This window comes from Numida meleagris, chromosome 4 (genome assembly GCF_002078875.1).
Source record: "Numida meleagris isolate 19003 breed g44 Domestic line chromosome 4, NumMel1.0, whole genome shotgun sequence".
NCBI classification, from domain to species: domain Eukaryota; kingdom Metazoa; phylum Chordata; class Aves; order Galliformes; family Numididae; genus Numida; species Numida meleagris.
The window spans coordinates 92,096,251-92,110,309 of record NC_034412.1 but is presented as its reverse complement, the minus strand read 5'-3'; the positions used below and the strand labels follow the sequence as shown (position 1 = coordinate 92,110,309).

At 46.0% G+C, this 14,059-nt stretch overlaps 1 protein-coding gene and 1 long non-coding RNA gene across 2 annotated transcripts in view; one reads left to right on the top strand and one right to left on the bottom strand.

The window, feature by feature from the left end:
- On the top strand, nt 2,554-12,750 carry LOC110398712. Its single transcript, XR_002438569.1, has 3 exons — nt 2,554-9,332; nt 10,407-10,557; nt 12,566-12,750. It is a non-coding gene; the product is annotated as an uncharacterized LOC110398712 (long non-coding RNA).
- Nucleotides 11,138-14,059, bottom strand: part of ATOH8 (atonal bHLH transcription factor 8) — a 21,705-nt gene continuing 18,783 nt past the window's right edge. Inside the window, 1 exon segment of the mRNA XM_021396618.1 lies at nt 11,138-12,718. Coding sequence (XP_021252293.1) covers nt 12,713-12,718 — 6 coding nt within the window. The 3' untranslated portion in view covers nt 11,138-12,712.

The window sequence follows — 14,059 nt, the reverse complement described above, 5'->3', positions numbered from 1 at the left end:
AGCTCGTTTGCATCTCTCCAAGAGCCTTCATCAAGCCCTCAGCATGACTTATTCTCAAGCACAGAGTTACTCCGGATATGAACTTTGACACAGGCACGTCCAGAACAGAAAGTCAAAATCAGATGTGCCCACTGCTGTCACTGCAGCCATCCATAAGTGAGGTCCATGCGTGGTGCTGACACTGCCTTCATGGTAGTGTGTGCAGGACACAGCTTTCTGTAGTGCTGCAGGACGCTGGAGGACCCAGAGGCAATGTGCTGTCAGCGTGCCCATGTCCCCATTGTGCTCTGCTGGTGACCCAACACGATGCTCGCTCTATTGAAAAGCAACAGAAGGACTGCTTTACAAAGCAGAAAGTTGTGGCTGCTGCAATTCCAGTTTGGAAAGTGGAGAAATGCCACCTGTCCTCACCGTCACCAGAAGAGCTGAAATATTTTGGTTAAAACTCAGAGGAAACAAATAGAGCTATGCCAATATGTGTTATTTAAAATGTCCTCTGTAGAGGTGCAGAAGGGAAAACATGCTTCCTTTGTCAGGAAAAATGATGCCAGAAAAAAATTAGGGATAATTCCTAAAATGGAAAACATGGGACGCTTATTTTACTGCTGGTTGACACCATTTGGCTCACAAATGAAGAGGATATTTTGATATTTTTCCCCCAAACAATTTTTAATTTTAATTTTTAAATTGAAGCCGGAGTCTTGTTGCCAGTGAATCTAAAGTTCTCATTCAAAATCTCCTATGGGGTGAGAGACCGGGAATTATTTGAAGTAACTCTTCCTGTACAGAAACCCTGAAACTCTCACCATTGCCCTCGTGCTGCTCCTTCCAAGCATTGCAGGGAAAGCCCCATATTCAAGTTCCTCCTGGAGTGACATTGCTTTAAGGATATGCCCCATCCTTGGGGGCATTCAAGGCCGGGTTGGATGGAGCCCTGGGCAGCCTGTTCTGGTGGGTGGCAACCAGCCCACAGCAAGGGGTTGGGTCTGGGTGGCCTTTAAGGTCCCTTCCAACATTAGCCATTCTATGATTCCCAATGCTCCTGAGCTGCAAACCTTTTCCTGCCAGTTTGCTGTCCTGCTGCCACGCCAAAACAATTCCTTGTGAGTCATGCTGCACATGGGCTCCGAGCAAGTTTAAAATTTCAGTTATTTCAGTTCCCCCACCTTGGTTCCAAGTTTTTGAGTCTTTCCCTTAGCTGGTTCACAGACAGTTGCATGGGGCTGAAGGACAGACAGGACAAGCATGGCCCTCAGAAGCTGGCTTTGCCTCTGGAAAAACGTCACATGGAAGATGCTCGTGAGAATTTTCTGGCCAGCACTGTGTGTTATGGAAGCCATGACTGCATTGAGATCAGGCCTTGCTTGAACAAAACCTCCTCTGCTGACCTCAGTGCCAATTGCCTCAAGTAATTAAGTCCTGAGCAGCACGTTACAGAGTAGGCCCTGTGTGGTGTGCAATATTGCTTGGGAAGGACACAAACACAAGTGCTCTCTGGATGGTTGTGTATGAGCTAATGTCATGTTAAAGGTTTCCCATCTCTTGGTGCCCAGAGCAGAAAAGTGGGTTGAACCGCAGGATAATTATAAGTGAGTTAAAACATTCCTGGGCTCCCTAAGCCAGCTAGGATGCTATTTAAAGGAATGTATCATTCCCTGCTCTGTCCTCTGGTCTGCACAGGGAGCTTTCATTAGAACAGCTGGCAGAGAGAGACATTGAGCCTTGGAGCGCTCGTGCAGCTTTCCATGGCCATCTCATCTTGAAAGAGCCTTTGACTGTGCATCTTGCAAAATGTTTTCTCTGAGATGTCAAAACATGCATCAGTCAAACCAAAGGAGCCTGGAATGCATTAGGTGCATGCAGGCACTGCATTACCGATGTGGCTGGGGCTACATGGGGGGGTCACAGCAGGCGCTTCCCAAAGATTTACAAAAGCATTGTGGTCCTTGGGGGTTTTCTGATGTCTTGGGCGGCTCTGCCGTGATGGAGACAAACCTCAGTCCCAGCAGGATTTGTCTGCAGGAGGGACAAAACTTTCAAAGCCCATTAGGGCTGAAAGCAAGCAAACAACTTTTGTTGCCCCATCTCTAAGAGAAGAGCACGTCCTGCATTTTCTTCTCTTCCAGAATATGATGTGACACACACAGAGCCACCCAGCAGCAGAGGGGAGGCTGCTCTGTGGGACGTAGGCAGGGATGGAGGGTTGTGAGGCACAACACATGATTACAGCATCTCATGGGGATCACCTGAGCTGGGTGCCTTGAGAGGTGATGCAGCTTCTAAGATCCCATGTGGTCCCAGAATGTGTGGTCTGTGACTCAGACAAGCTTGCCCCATAGCGTCTGGCACATGAAGCTGAGAAGCAGATCATAGAACTGTAGAATTCTTAAGGTTGGAAAAGACCTCTAAGATCATCTAGTCCAACCATTAACCCATCCCAGTGCCACATGTACACGGTTCTTGAACACCTCCAGGGACAATGACTCCACCACCTCCCTAGGCAGCCTGTTCCAATGCATCACCACTCTTTCTGGGAGGAAATTTTTCCTAGAATCCAACCTGAACCTCCCCTGGTGCAACTTAAGTCCATTCTCTCTCATCCTGTTGCTGTTATCTGGGAGAAAAGGCCAACTTCCACATCGTTACCGCCTCCTTTCAGGGAGCTGTAGAAAGGGATAATGTCTCCCCTGAGCCTCCTCTTCTCCAGACTGAACAATCCTAGCTCCCTCAGCAGCTCCTCATAAGACTCATGCTCCAGATGAACCATTTTGCAGCCTTGCAAGCTTACAAGGCACTGCTATGGTTAGCAGGAGACAATTTTCTGTCCCTCTCTTAAACTTGAGAACCTGAAGGCTGTTGGAGGGGCTTTAGGAACATGCAGTGTCCTGGTTTTCCAAAGTGTAAGACAGCACGGGATATGCTCTGTTAACGCACAGATGATCAAAGAGGAGAGCTGGCTTCAGCAGAACTCCTGCATGTGTCTCAGCAATTTGCTGAGAGCTGCTTGAAACCATTTACTTTCAAGAGCATGTTTAGTGGGCATGGTGGTGATGGGTTGATGGTTGGACTAGATGATCTTAGTGGTCTTTTCCAACCTTAATGATTCTGTGATTCTATGACTCTATGATTCTGTGTCTGTGTTGTCTGAAAACATCTGAGTGTGGCCTAAAGGAATGGCCAGAGGGTGTCCTTCAGAGCACGTGGGATGGGAGCTCAGGGCTGAGCTCGCTGCTCTGCCGGAGCCCTCTGAAAGGTGCCAGGCTGGCGGCTCGGCGGTGCCAGCCGTGTCCCCGGGTGCCCATGAGCAGGTTCCTCTCGAGCCGCTCGCTGCCGGAATGCAGGCATAGCGTTTCCATGAGTAAGCCTCACTCGCAGGGCTGCATGTTTGCAGGATGAGGCCATGGAGGGAATTAGCAAACTGCCAGCCCTTTGCGGGGCTGGCGAGGTGCACGCGGTGTGGAGCTGGGCAAATTCACGCTTCAGAGCTTTTAATTTCATGCTTTCCAAGCAAGCACTTTTGTCTGTAGAAGCTGCAACATCGTTTTTTTTTCCTGCATATAATATAATACTTCTTTAAAAACTAGAAAAGTAGAGATGGAAGAAAGCTGGGGCAGTTCTGTGACATTTTTCTGTTTTGTACTCCCTGTGTGTACAATGCAGTCCTGCTCTGTGCACTTGAGACATGTCACTAATAACTCAAAACTGCAAACACAGTGCTAAAATCACACAGAGGCTGAGCTGTGCCCCTTTCCAGCACAGCAGATAGCAGATGAAGTGTGAGGGGTCCCCAGGCAAGGTCTGCAGGCTCAGTGCACCCATGGAGCAGGTCCCCATTCAGCCTTGTTGAGCACTGCAGCACCACTGTCCTCCCATGAGGACTAACTAGCCTTGGATTTTGGATGCTGCTGTGATGTGGCTGGATCTGAGGCCACCCCTGGGAGCTGTGCACCGTGCTCTACATTGTCTTAGCAAGGAATGGAAGACCGCAGGGAATGTAGCAAAATTGCTGGGCTTGCTTCATGAAAACGTAAAGATCATAGAATCATAGAATGGCTTGGGTTGGAAGGGACCTTAAAGCCCATCCAGTTTGAACCCCCTGCTGTAGACTGGTTGCCCCCCAGTAGATCAGGCTGCGCAGGGCCCCATCCAATCCAGCTTTGAACACCTCAGTTTTTCTTTCTCCTAATTCACTTCTTGCTCTATGGTCCCAAACACCACCTTGGGTCTGCAAATCAGTCCTTACCTGTTTTCTAGCCTTTTAAACCCATTTTCTCCCATCCAGCATATAGCACATGGAAAACTTAAGGTTCATGGCCACACTCCCCTCATGGGTGTGAGCACAGTCCAAGCAAGTAAATCCTGAGTGCAAGCATTCACACATGAAGAACTTCACACTCAGAAACATGACCACACTAAATTGCTGCCAGAGCTTTAAAGGCAACTTTTGAAAATATTGGCCCCACATCTTGTAATTCTGGAGCAAATATCTTGATTCATTAGGGGAATGTCAGCTCACTGCACCTAGAGCTGCATCCTGGGGATGCAGGGATGGAGACAGCTCTCTGCTTGTACATAAATGTAGCCTGGGCTGATTAGCTACCAGAGGAAATGGAAACCTTTATGATTTCTACCTTATTTTCCATATCTATGCAATTACAAAGACTTGATGTAGAAGAGTTTCTTGCAAGTATATCAAGCATATGCTCCCCAGAAACACTCAGAACAATGTTTTTGGCTCCTATAACAAATCCTAGCAGAAGAATCAATTTCCCAACAGTCAATGTAAGTTTTTATTAAGAATGAGCATTTTCCCTGCCTTTCCTTCCCCTCCCATTCCCCTTCCCCTTCTGCTTTTCCCCTCTCCTTTCTCTTTCTCTTTCCCTTTCCTTTTTTTTTTTTTTTTCTCCAATTCCTGCAGTATTATTGAAGTTCATTATTATTATTTTATGTGAGGTCATGGCAATCAGTTTGAATTGTACCTATGCAAATGTGCAGTTTGTAAATCTCAGATCAGTACTGGAACATGTAGGTGGTGTCTCTATATAAACCACTTTGAGGCTGCAAAATCGAGCATTGATAAGTTAGAAGATTCCAAAATGAAGGTATTTACCCCCCATTTCCTTTTAGCTCTCTCTCAAGTCTATCTTATGGCTTTCTCAGGGGAGGTTCAAGCTAAATATTAGGAAAAAATTATTTTGGAAAAGAGTGGCCAAGCATTGGAACAGGCTGCCCAGGAAAGTCACCATCTCCGAAGTGTTCAGTGAATGTGGAGATATAGCACTTGTGGACATGGTTTTAGTGGGCATGGTGGGATTGAGTTGACAGTTGGACTAGATGATCTTAGTGGTCTTTTCCAACCGTAATGGTTCTACCATTCTATTTTTGTGCATCACTCTAGCAGGGAGCGCTCGCTCAATGCTTTGTCAGCCCAGTGGTTGCTCCAACACATGTCCTGTTGATGAGGTGGGGATCTTAGTGCATCACACCTGTCCCCACGTGAGCCCTGGTTGCTCAGGACCCTGCAGTGCTGCTCTTCAAGCAGGGGCTCTTGCCTGTCCATGGATCTTACAGCTGGTCTCACTTTCAGCCCTCTCAGGCTTCTTCCAAAAAAACTCCCTTGCTTTCATTCCCACAGCAGACCCAGGAGAGATTTAGGGTCTAGTTCTTGAGTTATATACTATCATAATGCCTGTCATGGAAAGGGATAGAGCAATGAGTTCTCCTCTGTTGCAAAGCCCTTGTATTTAACGCTGTGTTTTACATACACTAATGAACATGTGATGGGCAAGCCCTGCTCATCTCTGTAAGTGCGAAGTACCAAGTGGGAGGAAATGTTCATATAGACAGAAAATTACTTTTACCCATATTTCCCAATATTTGAAGCTACATGATCCATCACTACACAAAATCCAGTCCTGACACTGTGTCACCAGGGCAGCAAACAATTTACCTGATAGTATGAGAAGGACCATGTACTTCAGTAGAACCAAGCACACACAGGGATATTCCCATATTTGACCTGTTTGCTTCAACACTGATGTGAAAAGCCATGGGTTTTAGTTTTTGACATATTGTGGGTTAAAACTTTTAGACAGTGTATTGAGCAAACTAATTCTATGTGTAACCAAGGTTAAATTTTACCCTTCCCCCCAGCCCTCACCTCTTATTACACATTTTGTTTTAATCGCGATTTGCTTGGGTTCAGCTGGTTCTATCTGAGGGCTTTGCCCTTCTCTCTTTTGCTACTCTTAGCTACACTTAAAGCAAAGGAATGTTAATTGAACCCTACTTGAAGGAAAAGGTACAATTAATAACAAGAAAATTCAATTACTGAACATCTACCGGTGACAAAGTGCTGTAGAAAATGTTTTGATCTGAACAAAACACTTCGCCCTGCACGAACTGAAATATTGCCTGATATCGAGGGCTTTTCATAAGCAAGTGGAAACAAATGTGATTATGATAGGCAGAAAGGAAAAATCAATGTTTTGCTTTGAAAATTAGCCTTTTCTCGGTTGTTTTTTCTGGCTGAGACAGTCTGACAAGACTTTATGAAATATTTTGATCGGCTTGAAATTGTCTCTCCATCTTTTTTTCTTTTTAACCAAAAGGATGTATTTTTGGCTGAAAATTTTTACTGTATCCAGAAAGGGAAATCATTCTGTCTAGGGTATTGTAAAAAGCCCCGAGTTTCATTGGCTTTTAATGGAACCTTAATAGTAGTTGGCAGCGTAGATGATGAAGCTGGAAGGCTGCAGTGAAATTAATATAATCAGAAGTTGTTCTGAGGCTCACAACCATGAGAAAGCTCTCAAAGCCCATAACTATTCACCCAGCCATAAAAGTGGCTGATCTCATTTCTTCCCATTCGGACCCATCCTTGGGAGAATGGCTCATGACTGCAAGAAGCCCACGAGGGACTGTGCTATTGCTATCGATTTCCGACAGAAGATGTGCAGATACTGCAGCAAGGAGGGGAAGGATCAGCTTTGCAAAAAAGAAGTGTATTGAAATCTGGAAAAGCTCTTGCATCTGGGAAGGAGGGGATAAATTTTAATCAATGTCAGTGTTTCCAGGCGATTTAGAAAAGCCTGACTATGCAGTAAGCTGCAATGACCTCTGGCAGACTTTTAATCTACATGCAGCGTTATAACTTGCTTGTTTTATAAATGATGAACACTGCTTCCACATCACTTGGAGCAGCTGCATCTGAGTGAGCTTGGAGCTGAGGCGAAACATGGTATTTCTTCAAAAATTCCTCTGATACTGCCTAAAACAGTTAGGAGAAGCACCCCCAAGCCACCTGGGCTGATCCTTGTGGCTCTGAGGGGCACAGTTTAGTGGGCATGGGGCTGACAAGTTGAAGGTTGAACTAGATGATCTTAGTGGTCTTTTCCAACCTTAATGATTCTATAATTCTCTTGCTCCCCTGTGTTGTTTATTTCTCCCTCTAATATATTCCCATGATCTTTCCTTTCTCGTCATTACTGCTGTATATTCAGATAGTTTTTGGCTTTCATATTGGTTTGTCTATTGCAGAACCTTTAATAATGGTTATTTCCTGGTAGTGAATGCGCGACTTGGTCTAGCGGGACCTGTTTGTAGCATAGTTTTCTATAATTACCCAAAATTTACACAGCAATTCCAGGCCTATTATATGGGGCATGGTATGTAATTACAGGCATAACATATTAGGTCCTAATAACAGCAAATATATCATTACACAAATCATTCATGTAACTGTGCTGATATTTTTATGTGGAGTAAGTGAATACAATTACTAATAATTGCCATACACATCTTACAGCTGCAGTGTAACTGGTGCCACTATGACACAGAGCAGGGCAGCAGCTGGGAAACTCCCAGGGAAATGCCTGTGAAACACTGCATCTAAAAGCCAAGGTGGATTTGGGTGCATATACGCATATATGCAGTAAATATGACAATTTGGGAGGGATCCACATTGCCTTGCTTAGATTGTGTGTTTCCTAGTTACGTGTGTGAGATGGTTCTCCATACCTGTAGAGGTTATGGAGATTCTCCAGGAGGCATAGATGGTCCTCCAGGCTGTAGACAGAGGGAGAGAATCCTCCAAAAGCAGCAGCAAGCAGAGTTGGGCTATCAGGTCACTGAAGAGAGATGAGAATCTCAGGTTGGATATTAGGAAAAATTTCTTCTCTGAAAGAGTGGTGATGCATTGGAACAGGCTGCCCAGGGAGGTGCTGGAGCCATCGATATTGGAGGTGTTCAAGAAAAGGGTAGATGTGGCACCGAGGGACATGGTTTAATGGGCACAGGGGGGAAGGGTTGGGGCTGGACTAGATGATCTTAGTTGTCCTTTCCAACCTTAAGGATTCTATGACTCTATGAGGAAGTCTTGCATTCCGCCTTCCAGTTTGGAAGAGCTAGTCTTGGCCCACTATGTGTAATAGAAGTACTTTGAGCCTGTAGGGAAATTGTTAGTGCTGGCATCTGTCAGGCAGCACTCGTGTGCTGTGAGTTAATGACACAGATGTATTATGTGGCTAAATGTGAGCCTCTGCATGCAGGTTTATGGGAGATTTGGGTTGATGCATATGGCTTTACGGGGGAATTGGGCTGATTCAAACATGTTAGGGGATTGATTTAGGCATGGCCATCCTGGCACCCCGATGTGCATCATTTCAACCCTTGGCACGGAGGGCAGCTTGGTGAAGGACAGATGCAATGGGGACTTTGTTTCTCCATGCCAGTATTTGAACAAGCTGAAGTGACGACTTCTGTTTCAACAGCTGCCTATTTATATCCATGGAACGGTTTAGATTGAAAACTTTTTTCTTCACTGATGGGTTAACTTGCCTTCTGGCACTGTCTGCAACAGCCCATCAGCTCCTTTGATGACACTAACCTGGATTTGCAGTGCTGAACCCCCTTTTTCCACATTATCCAAGTCAATGGGAATTTTGTTCACCTCTCCATATCATCTCAGAGGAATGATAGGCTCCATAGGCTGGAGTCTGCCCTAAGGCATGCGAAGGGGCATGTGTCTGGGAGACAGTTCATGGTGCTAGAGATTTATTAAGTCAAAGCTCTGCAGAAAAGCAGGAGTTATTAATTCAGGCACCACTCTGCTAGTAGGAACGGAACCTGGCTTGCATTTCACCAGCTTTGCTCGGTCAGAGCTCTCCATGTCACCTTCTTGCCATCCTATTTCAGCATGGAAATACCCCAGTATGAGCAGGGACATTGAACTGAAGATGTGGGGGCTGGCTCCAGCATGCCATAACAATTTTACCTGGTCACAGAAGCACTGACGGGTCAACCTGGTCATGGATAGTTGAGCAGGTGCCCAGGTGAGTCCAGTGGGATCTTGTTGAGTCTGGTGAGGTGATGTGGTTGTGTTGGTGGTGTTCCTGCACACTTGATCATGTTCCCACACACCTGGGATTACAGTGATGCTGCCAATGTTGTTGTCACCATTGTGGACAAAAAAACTATTAAAAACTGTGTGAAAGAGCTACTTCCATCAAAAAGGGTTAGCATGAGTTTGCATCAGGATAAGGTCAAAATGATGGCACCAACCTCAATGGAGGCACACAGCAGAGATGGAACCACTTTATATGCAAGTATGGAGGCCAGGGCTTCCACTTGGGTAGACATAATTTCTCTGGGTCCATCCCGTCTTGATATCTTGATTTTCGCCAGGACTTGGACTGGTTGTGATGATCCTGAGTTCCTGTGGGGAAAAAAGCAGTGTGGCTGTTCTACTGGCTGTTGGTGTAATCTCACCATCTGTGAACGGGAAACCCTTGAATGAAAGAAGGATCTAGCTTTATGGGGCAGGCAGGCAGTGACAGCAATACCTTGGACAGGCCAGGTGGGGTGATGGTGGTGGTGCTATGTTTCTAAGATGCTCCTCACCTTGGTTCACACTGTTGGTGTCTCCTTGGCCCTTCACCCAGCTGCCATCCAATGCAGCAGATGTGGCATAAGCATCAATGACGTGCCCTGTGTTACGTCTGAGTGATGTTACTGGCTTGGTGTATGATTTCTGGTTTAATATGGTATTCAGGATCTGCGTCATATGCTGGACATCACAACACATTGGCAGAGATGACCCACCAGCTACACCTGTGCATCCCAGGTTGGGAGCCAAGGCTTGGACTCTGCTGACCCCAGTGGTTGAGGTAGAAGGGTGACAGCACAGAGGGTTTTGCTTTTCCAGCATGCTAACAAACATGATCACCATATTATCGGGAGAGTGACTGCCCACTGTGTTTGCTGGGGAGGAGTGAGGCAAGGTCAGCTCTGTACCTTGGTTGACCCCGGCCAGCACAGCCGAGTGTCAACTCTACCATGGGTTTCAAGGAAAGCACTAACATGTTCACTACCCTTCAGTAAAAATTTACCCTTCTTCTTGTTGTCAGAGTTGGCAGTTGGGGCTGGCCCGGGACACACAGAGTGGTGTTACAAATGACCACTACCATTCGTCTAGCCTTGTCTCACCTCCCACTGGGACAGAAAAGACCAGCCAGAAAATGTCACGCGTCCTCTTGCAGAGCATTGCTCCTGAGCAAAGTAAGATTTTAACTTCTAGAGACTTTATTCCTGCATTTACTGGAGGGGAATGGGTAGGGTGGGAATAGCAGGGAATGTTTGAGGGAAGTGTATTTGGGAATTTTAAATGAGCAGCTCGGTCTCAAGGGTTAATGTTTCGCTAAGCAAGAGGACAAACAATATTGCATGACCTAAAGCCCCAATTGCAGCCTGACAGTGCTGTCCAGCTTGTGACGTATTTGCAGCAAATTCTTTATCTATCAACAGGAACTGAAAAGGGGAAAAAAAGCAAATAAATAAGATCAGTGGTATTGTACCACTGGCTGTCCCTACAGACCTTGCTGTACTGACAATCATTAACTCTCCCAAACTGAGAGCCACTGCAGAGCTCAGGAGTAAAATATGGTATTTCTCCTATTTAGAAAAAAAAAGTGTAAATTTGATGCTGCTCGAAGAGAGAAATGCCTGCAGTGTTTCCATAGCCCTTGGCCCCGTGGCACAGCCTGTGTGTGCCATGTGGAAAATGACCCTAAAAGGATGCATATAATGTACATAATGAAGGAGAGGGTTAAAACCATGCTTCAAGAAAGAAATACAAATATCAGTCTAAAAATGTATTTATTGGGCTGCTAATAATGAACAGCGGTGAGGGTGGGGGGTGGTGAGCAGTATAATGAAAACCTCAGGGTCTGGACACTGCTATCCTGTGTGTGCCCAGAACTCACGCAGAACAAATCTCAAGCATCCTCTGCAGGACCTCTCCTCCCTGCCTCAGCCAGCAGACATGGCAGAGACATCCCCAGACCCACCGACACTGATCATGCAAGCTCAGGTTTTGCATGTTCAGTGTTCCCCTGTGCTTTGAAAGGGAAATAAATGGGCAGCCAGTGAGGAGCTCAAGCCTGGTGTCAATGCTGGGTGGAAGATGTGGTGAACGGAGGCTCTCCTCCCCACTGAGGCAGATCCTACAGATGCTCAATGGGACACCTCAGTGCCAGTCCCAGCCCTCTCAGTTCCCAGCCAGCCTCAGACACCCAGGAACCTGATTTATGCTGCTGTAACTGGGATTTGAACCTGGCCTCACAAATATAACCTTTCCCCTTACTTGAAACAAAATATGTCAATCTCCTGAGCTTGGAAACCCATATTCTTGAACACAGAGCTCTGTCCCCCATCATTAGCACACGAACTGCATTACCTATAAAGTCTGCTTACTCCAAGCAAATGTTTCTCCATTTTTTCTTTCTTTTTACTTCAATTTGAAGTGAAAGGTACAGTATAGGATTCAAATGCTTTTGCATTACACGGGTTTCTGACCACTCGAAAACCCCATGAAAATGACTTCACAAAACTGAAACGCTTGCAGAACTGTGTTGTGGCGTTCCACTCCGCCTAGTTGAACTTCCCTTTGATTTTCTTTTATTGCTTCACATGGCACTTAGCTTCTACTTAATTTTTTTTTCTTTATTAAAAAAAAAACAACACAACCCAACACCACAGATCCTGCTTCAGCTCTCACTTACACGTCCATATCCCTACCCCATGGATGTCGCAGGAACGTCAGGAATTGGCCAAAGAGGTGGAACTATGGAGCAGCTCCGAGGAAGAAGACAACGTGGTGGCTCATTACCTGGTGCCATGTCCCCAGTCAATCCCACACCGAAGGCTGGCAGCAGGGTGCAGGGTGGGAGAGCTGAGAGGGACCTCGCAGAAGGATTCCGAAATTCAGATCTGTCCCCGACAGCCACTGGCCCACTTGCTGCAATCTGAGCGGTGTCTCTGACTTCTCTTTGGCTCAAGGATTTAACATTAAGGCAAAAATAAGACACAGTGTAGAAGCTCCATCAAATCTTTGGCACAACAGCAACAACGACAACAACAAAAAATGACAGTACACATGAGCTGAGAGGGGAACATTTCCCAGTTAAGCAAAGGGAAAAGTGCTAAATAAATTGCACGTACTAAAAGGTGGCTGGCTTAAAAACAATAAGAAGCATCCTCGTCCTTTTTTTTTTCCTTTCTGTTCCAGAGACTGAGAAAGTTCCTTGGCCAATCATCATCTTGAAAAGGGGATTCTGCAAAAAAGCTGCTTGCAGTCTTCATCTGGATTGTGCAACCTTTGCCAAGAACAGATGTAACTGGCTGGAAGCTCTTCTGAATCCTCCCTTCTCTGTGATTACTCCTGGAAAGAGAAAGACACAGCATCAGAACAGTGAACATGTGCCATTCTGGTAGCTCCTCACACAACTGGCCCTTGTTGGGGTTTCCTTGGGATCCATCAACCCACACTGTGAGTGTTCAGGAGTTTGGCTTGTAGGGCATCAACAGGTAGGTGGGCAGAGTCCCTTGGGTGCTGGAAGAGACAGAGGGAACAAGGAAAGTTTGGAGAGGAAAAGGAACGAATGAGACATGTTGGCAAATGCCTGCTTTGGAAAAGACCTCTGGGTCCATTTTCAGAGTCAGAAGTCAGTCTCAGAATTACATAAGGGAAGCAAACGAGCTGGTGCGGCCCAGACTTGTGGGGTTTATTTTGCTGCTGTGGTTATCACATTTATTCCCGCACGCACGGCTCTTCAGCCCACAGGAGAGGCAGAAGCAGGTGTATGTGGGTAACTGGTACAGAGAGTTACGGCCAGGTTTACTGCTGCCATCATAAAATGCACAACTTTAATGTGCAGCACTTTGAGACAGGAAAAACCTCATCTAAACCCCCTCTGACATTAAAATAAGCCCTGCGAATATCCCACAAACAATCGTTAGCATACTTCAAAACACAGTAAAATCCTTTGGGCTCGCTCTTTCATGAGGTCACATCGCAGTTGGCCAAACTGCCTTCATCACGTGGGCTCCTAAATCCTCCTTTAAGTAACTCAGGAATTTAGAAACTTGGAAATCAGATCCCATTTTCTGAGTCCAACCACTGTTTCTTGCTTTTCGCCAGTGGACTTCAGAGCGTTCCAGGGTGCAGTGCGGCCCCTGATGGTCCTTCGGACACGGTCATGAATTCTCTGGACAGACCAGGCATCTTGGTGACAGTCTAAAAATGTCAAACTCCTTAAAGATTGGCCCAAAAAAACATTCTTCCTCAGACCCATTTGTTGCTGTACTTTCTCCCTTTTTCCATTATTGGACTTTGTAACATTAAGGTACAAAGCGCCAGGACTCGTAGGTCAGACTGATGGTTGGACTTGGTGATCTTGAAGGTCTTTGCCAACCTAGACAGTGATATGGTTCTATAATTCTCTGAAAGTATTATGACACCAATGTTCTACTTTATTATAGTTAGGGCTGCTGCCTGTGAGATGACCCATCCCAGGTGAGCATCCACACCGGCCTAAGGGGATGGGGACACAAAACCTTCAATGCAAACCCTTCCTGCACCAGGCTTGCCCTTCCAATTGGCACACAGCAAATTAAAAAAATGGAGCTCATTATGCAATTATTATCAATGATTTGTTGTCTCTACTGATTAACGCACTACCTTGTGCTGCTCTGGGCAGGAGGAACCACCACCCTAATAAGC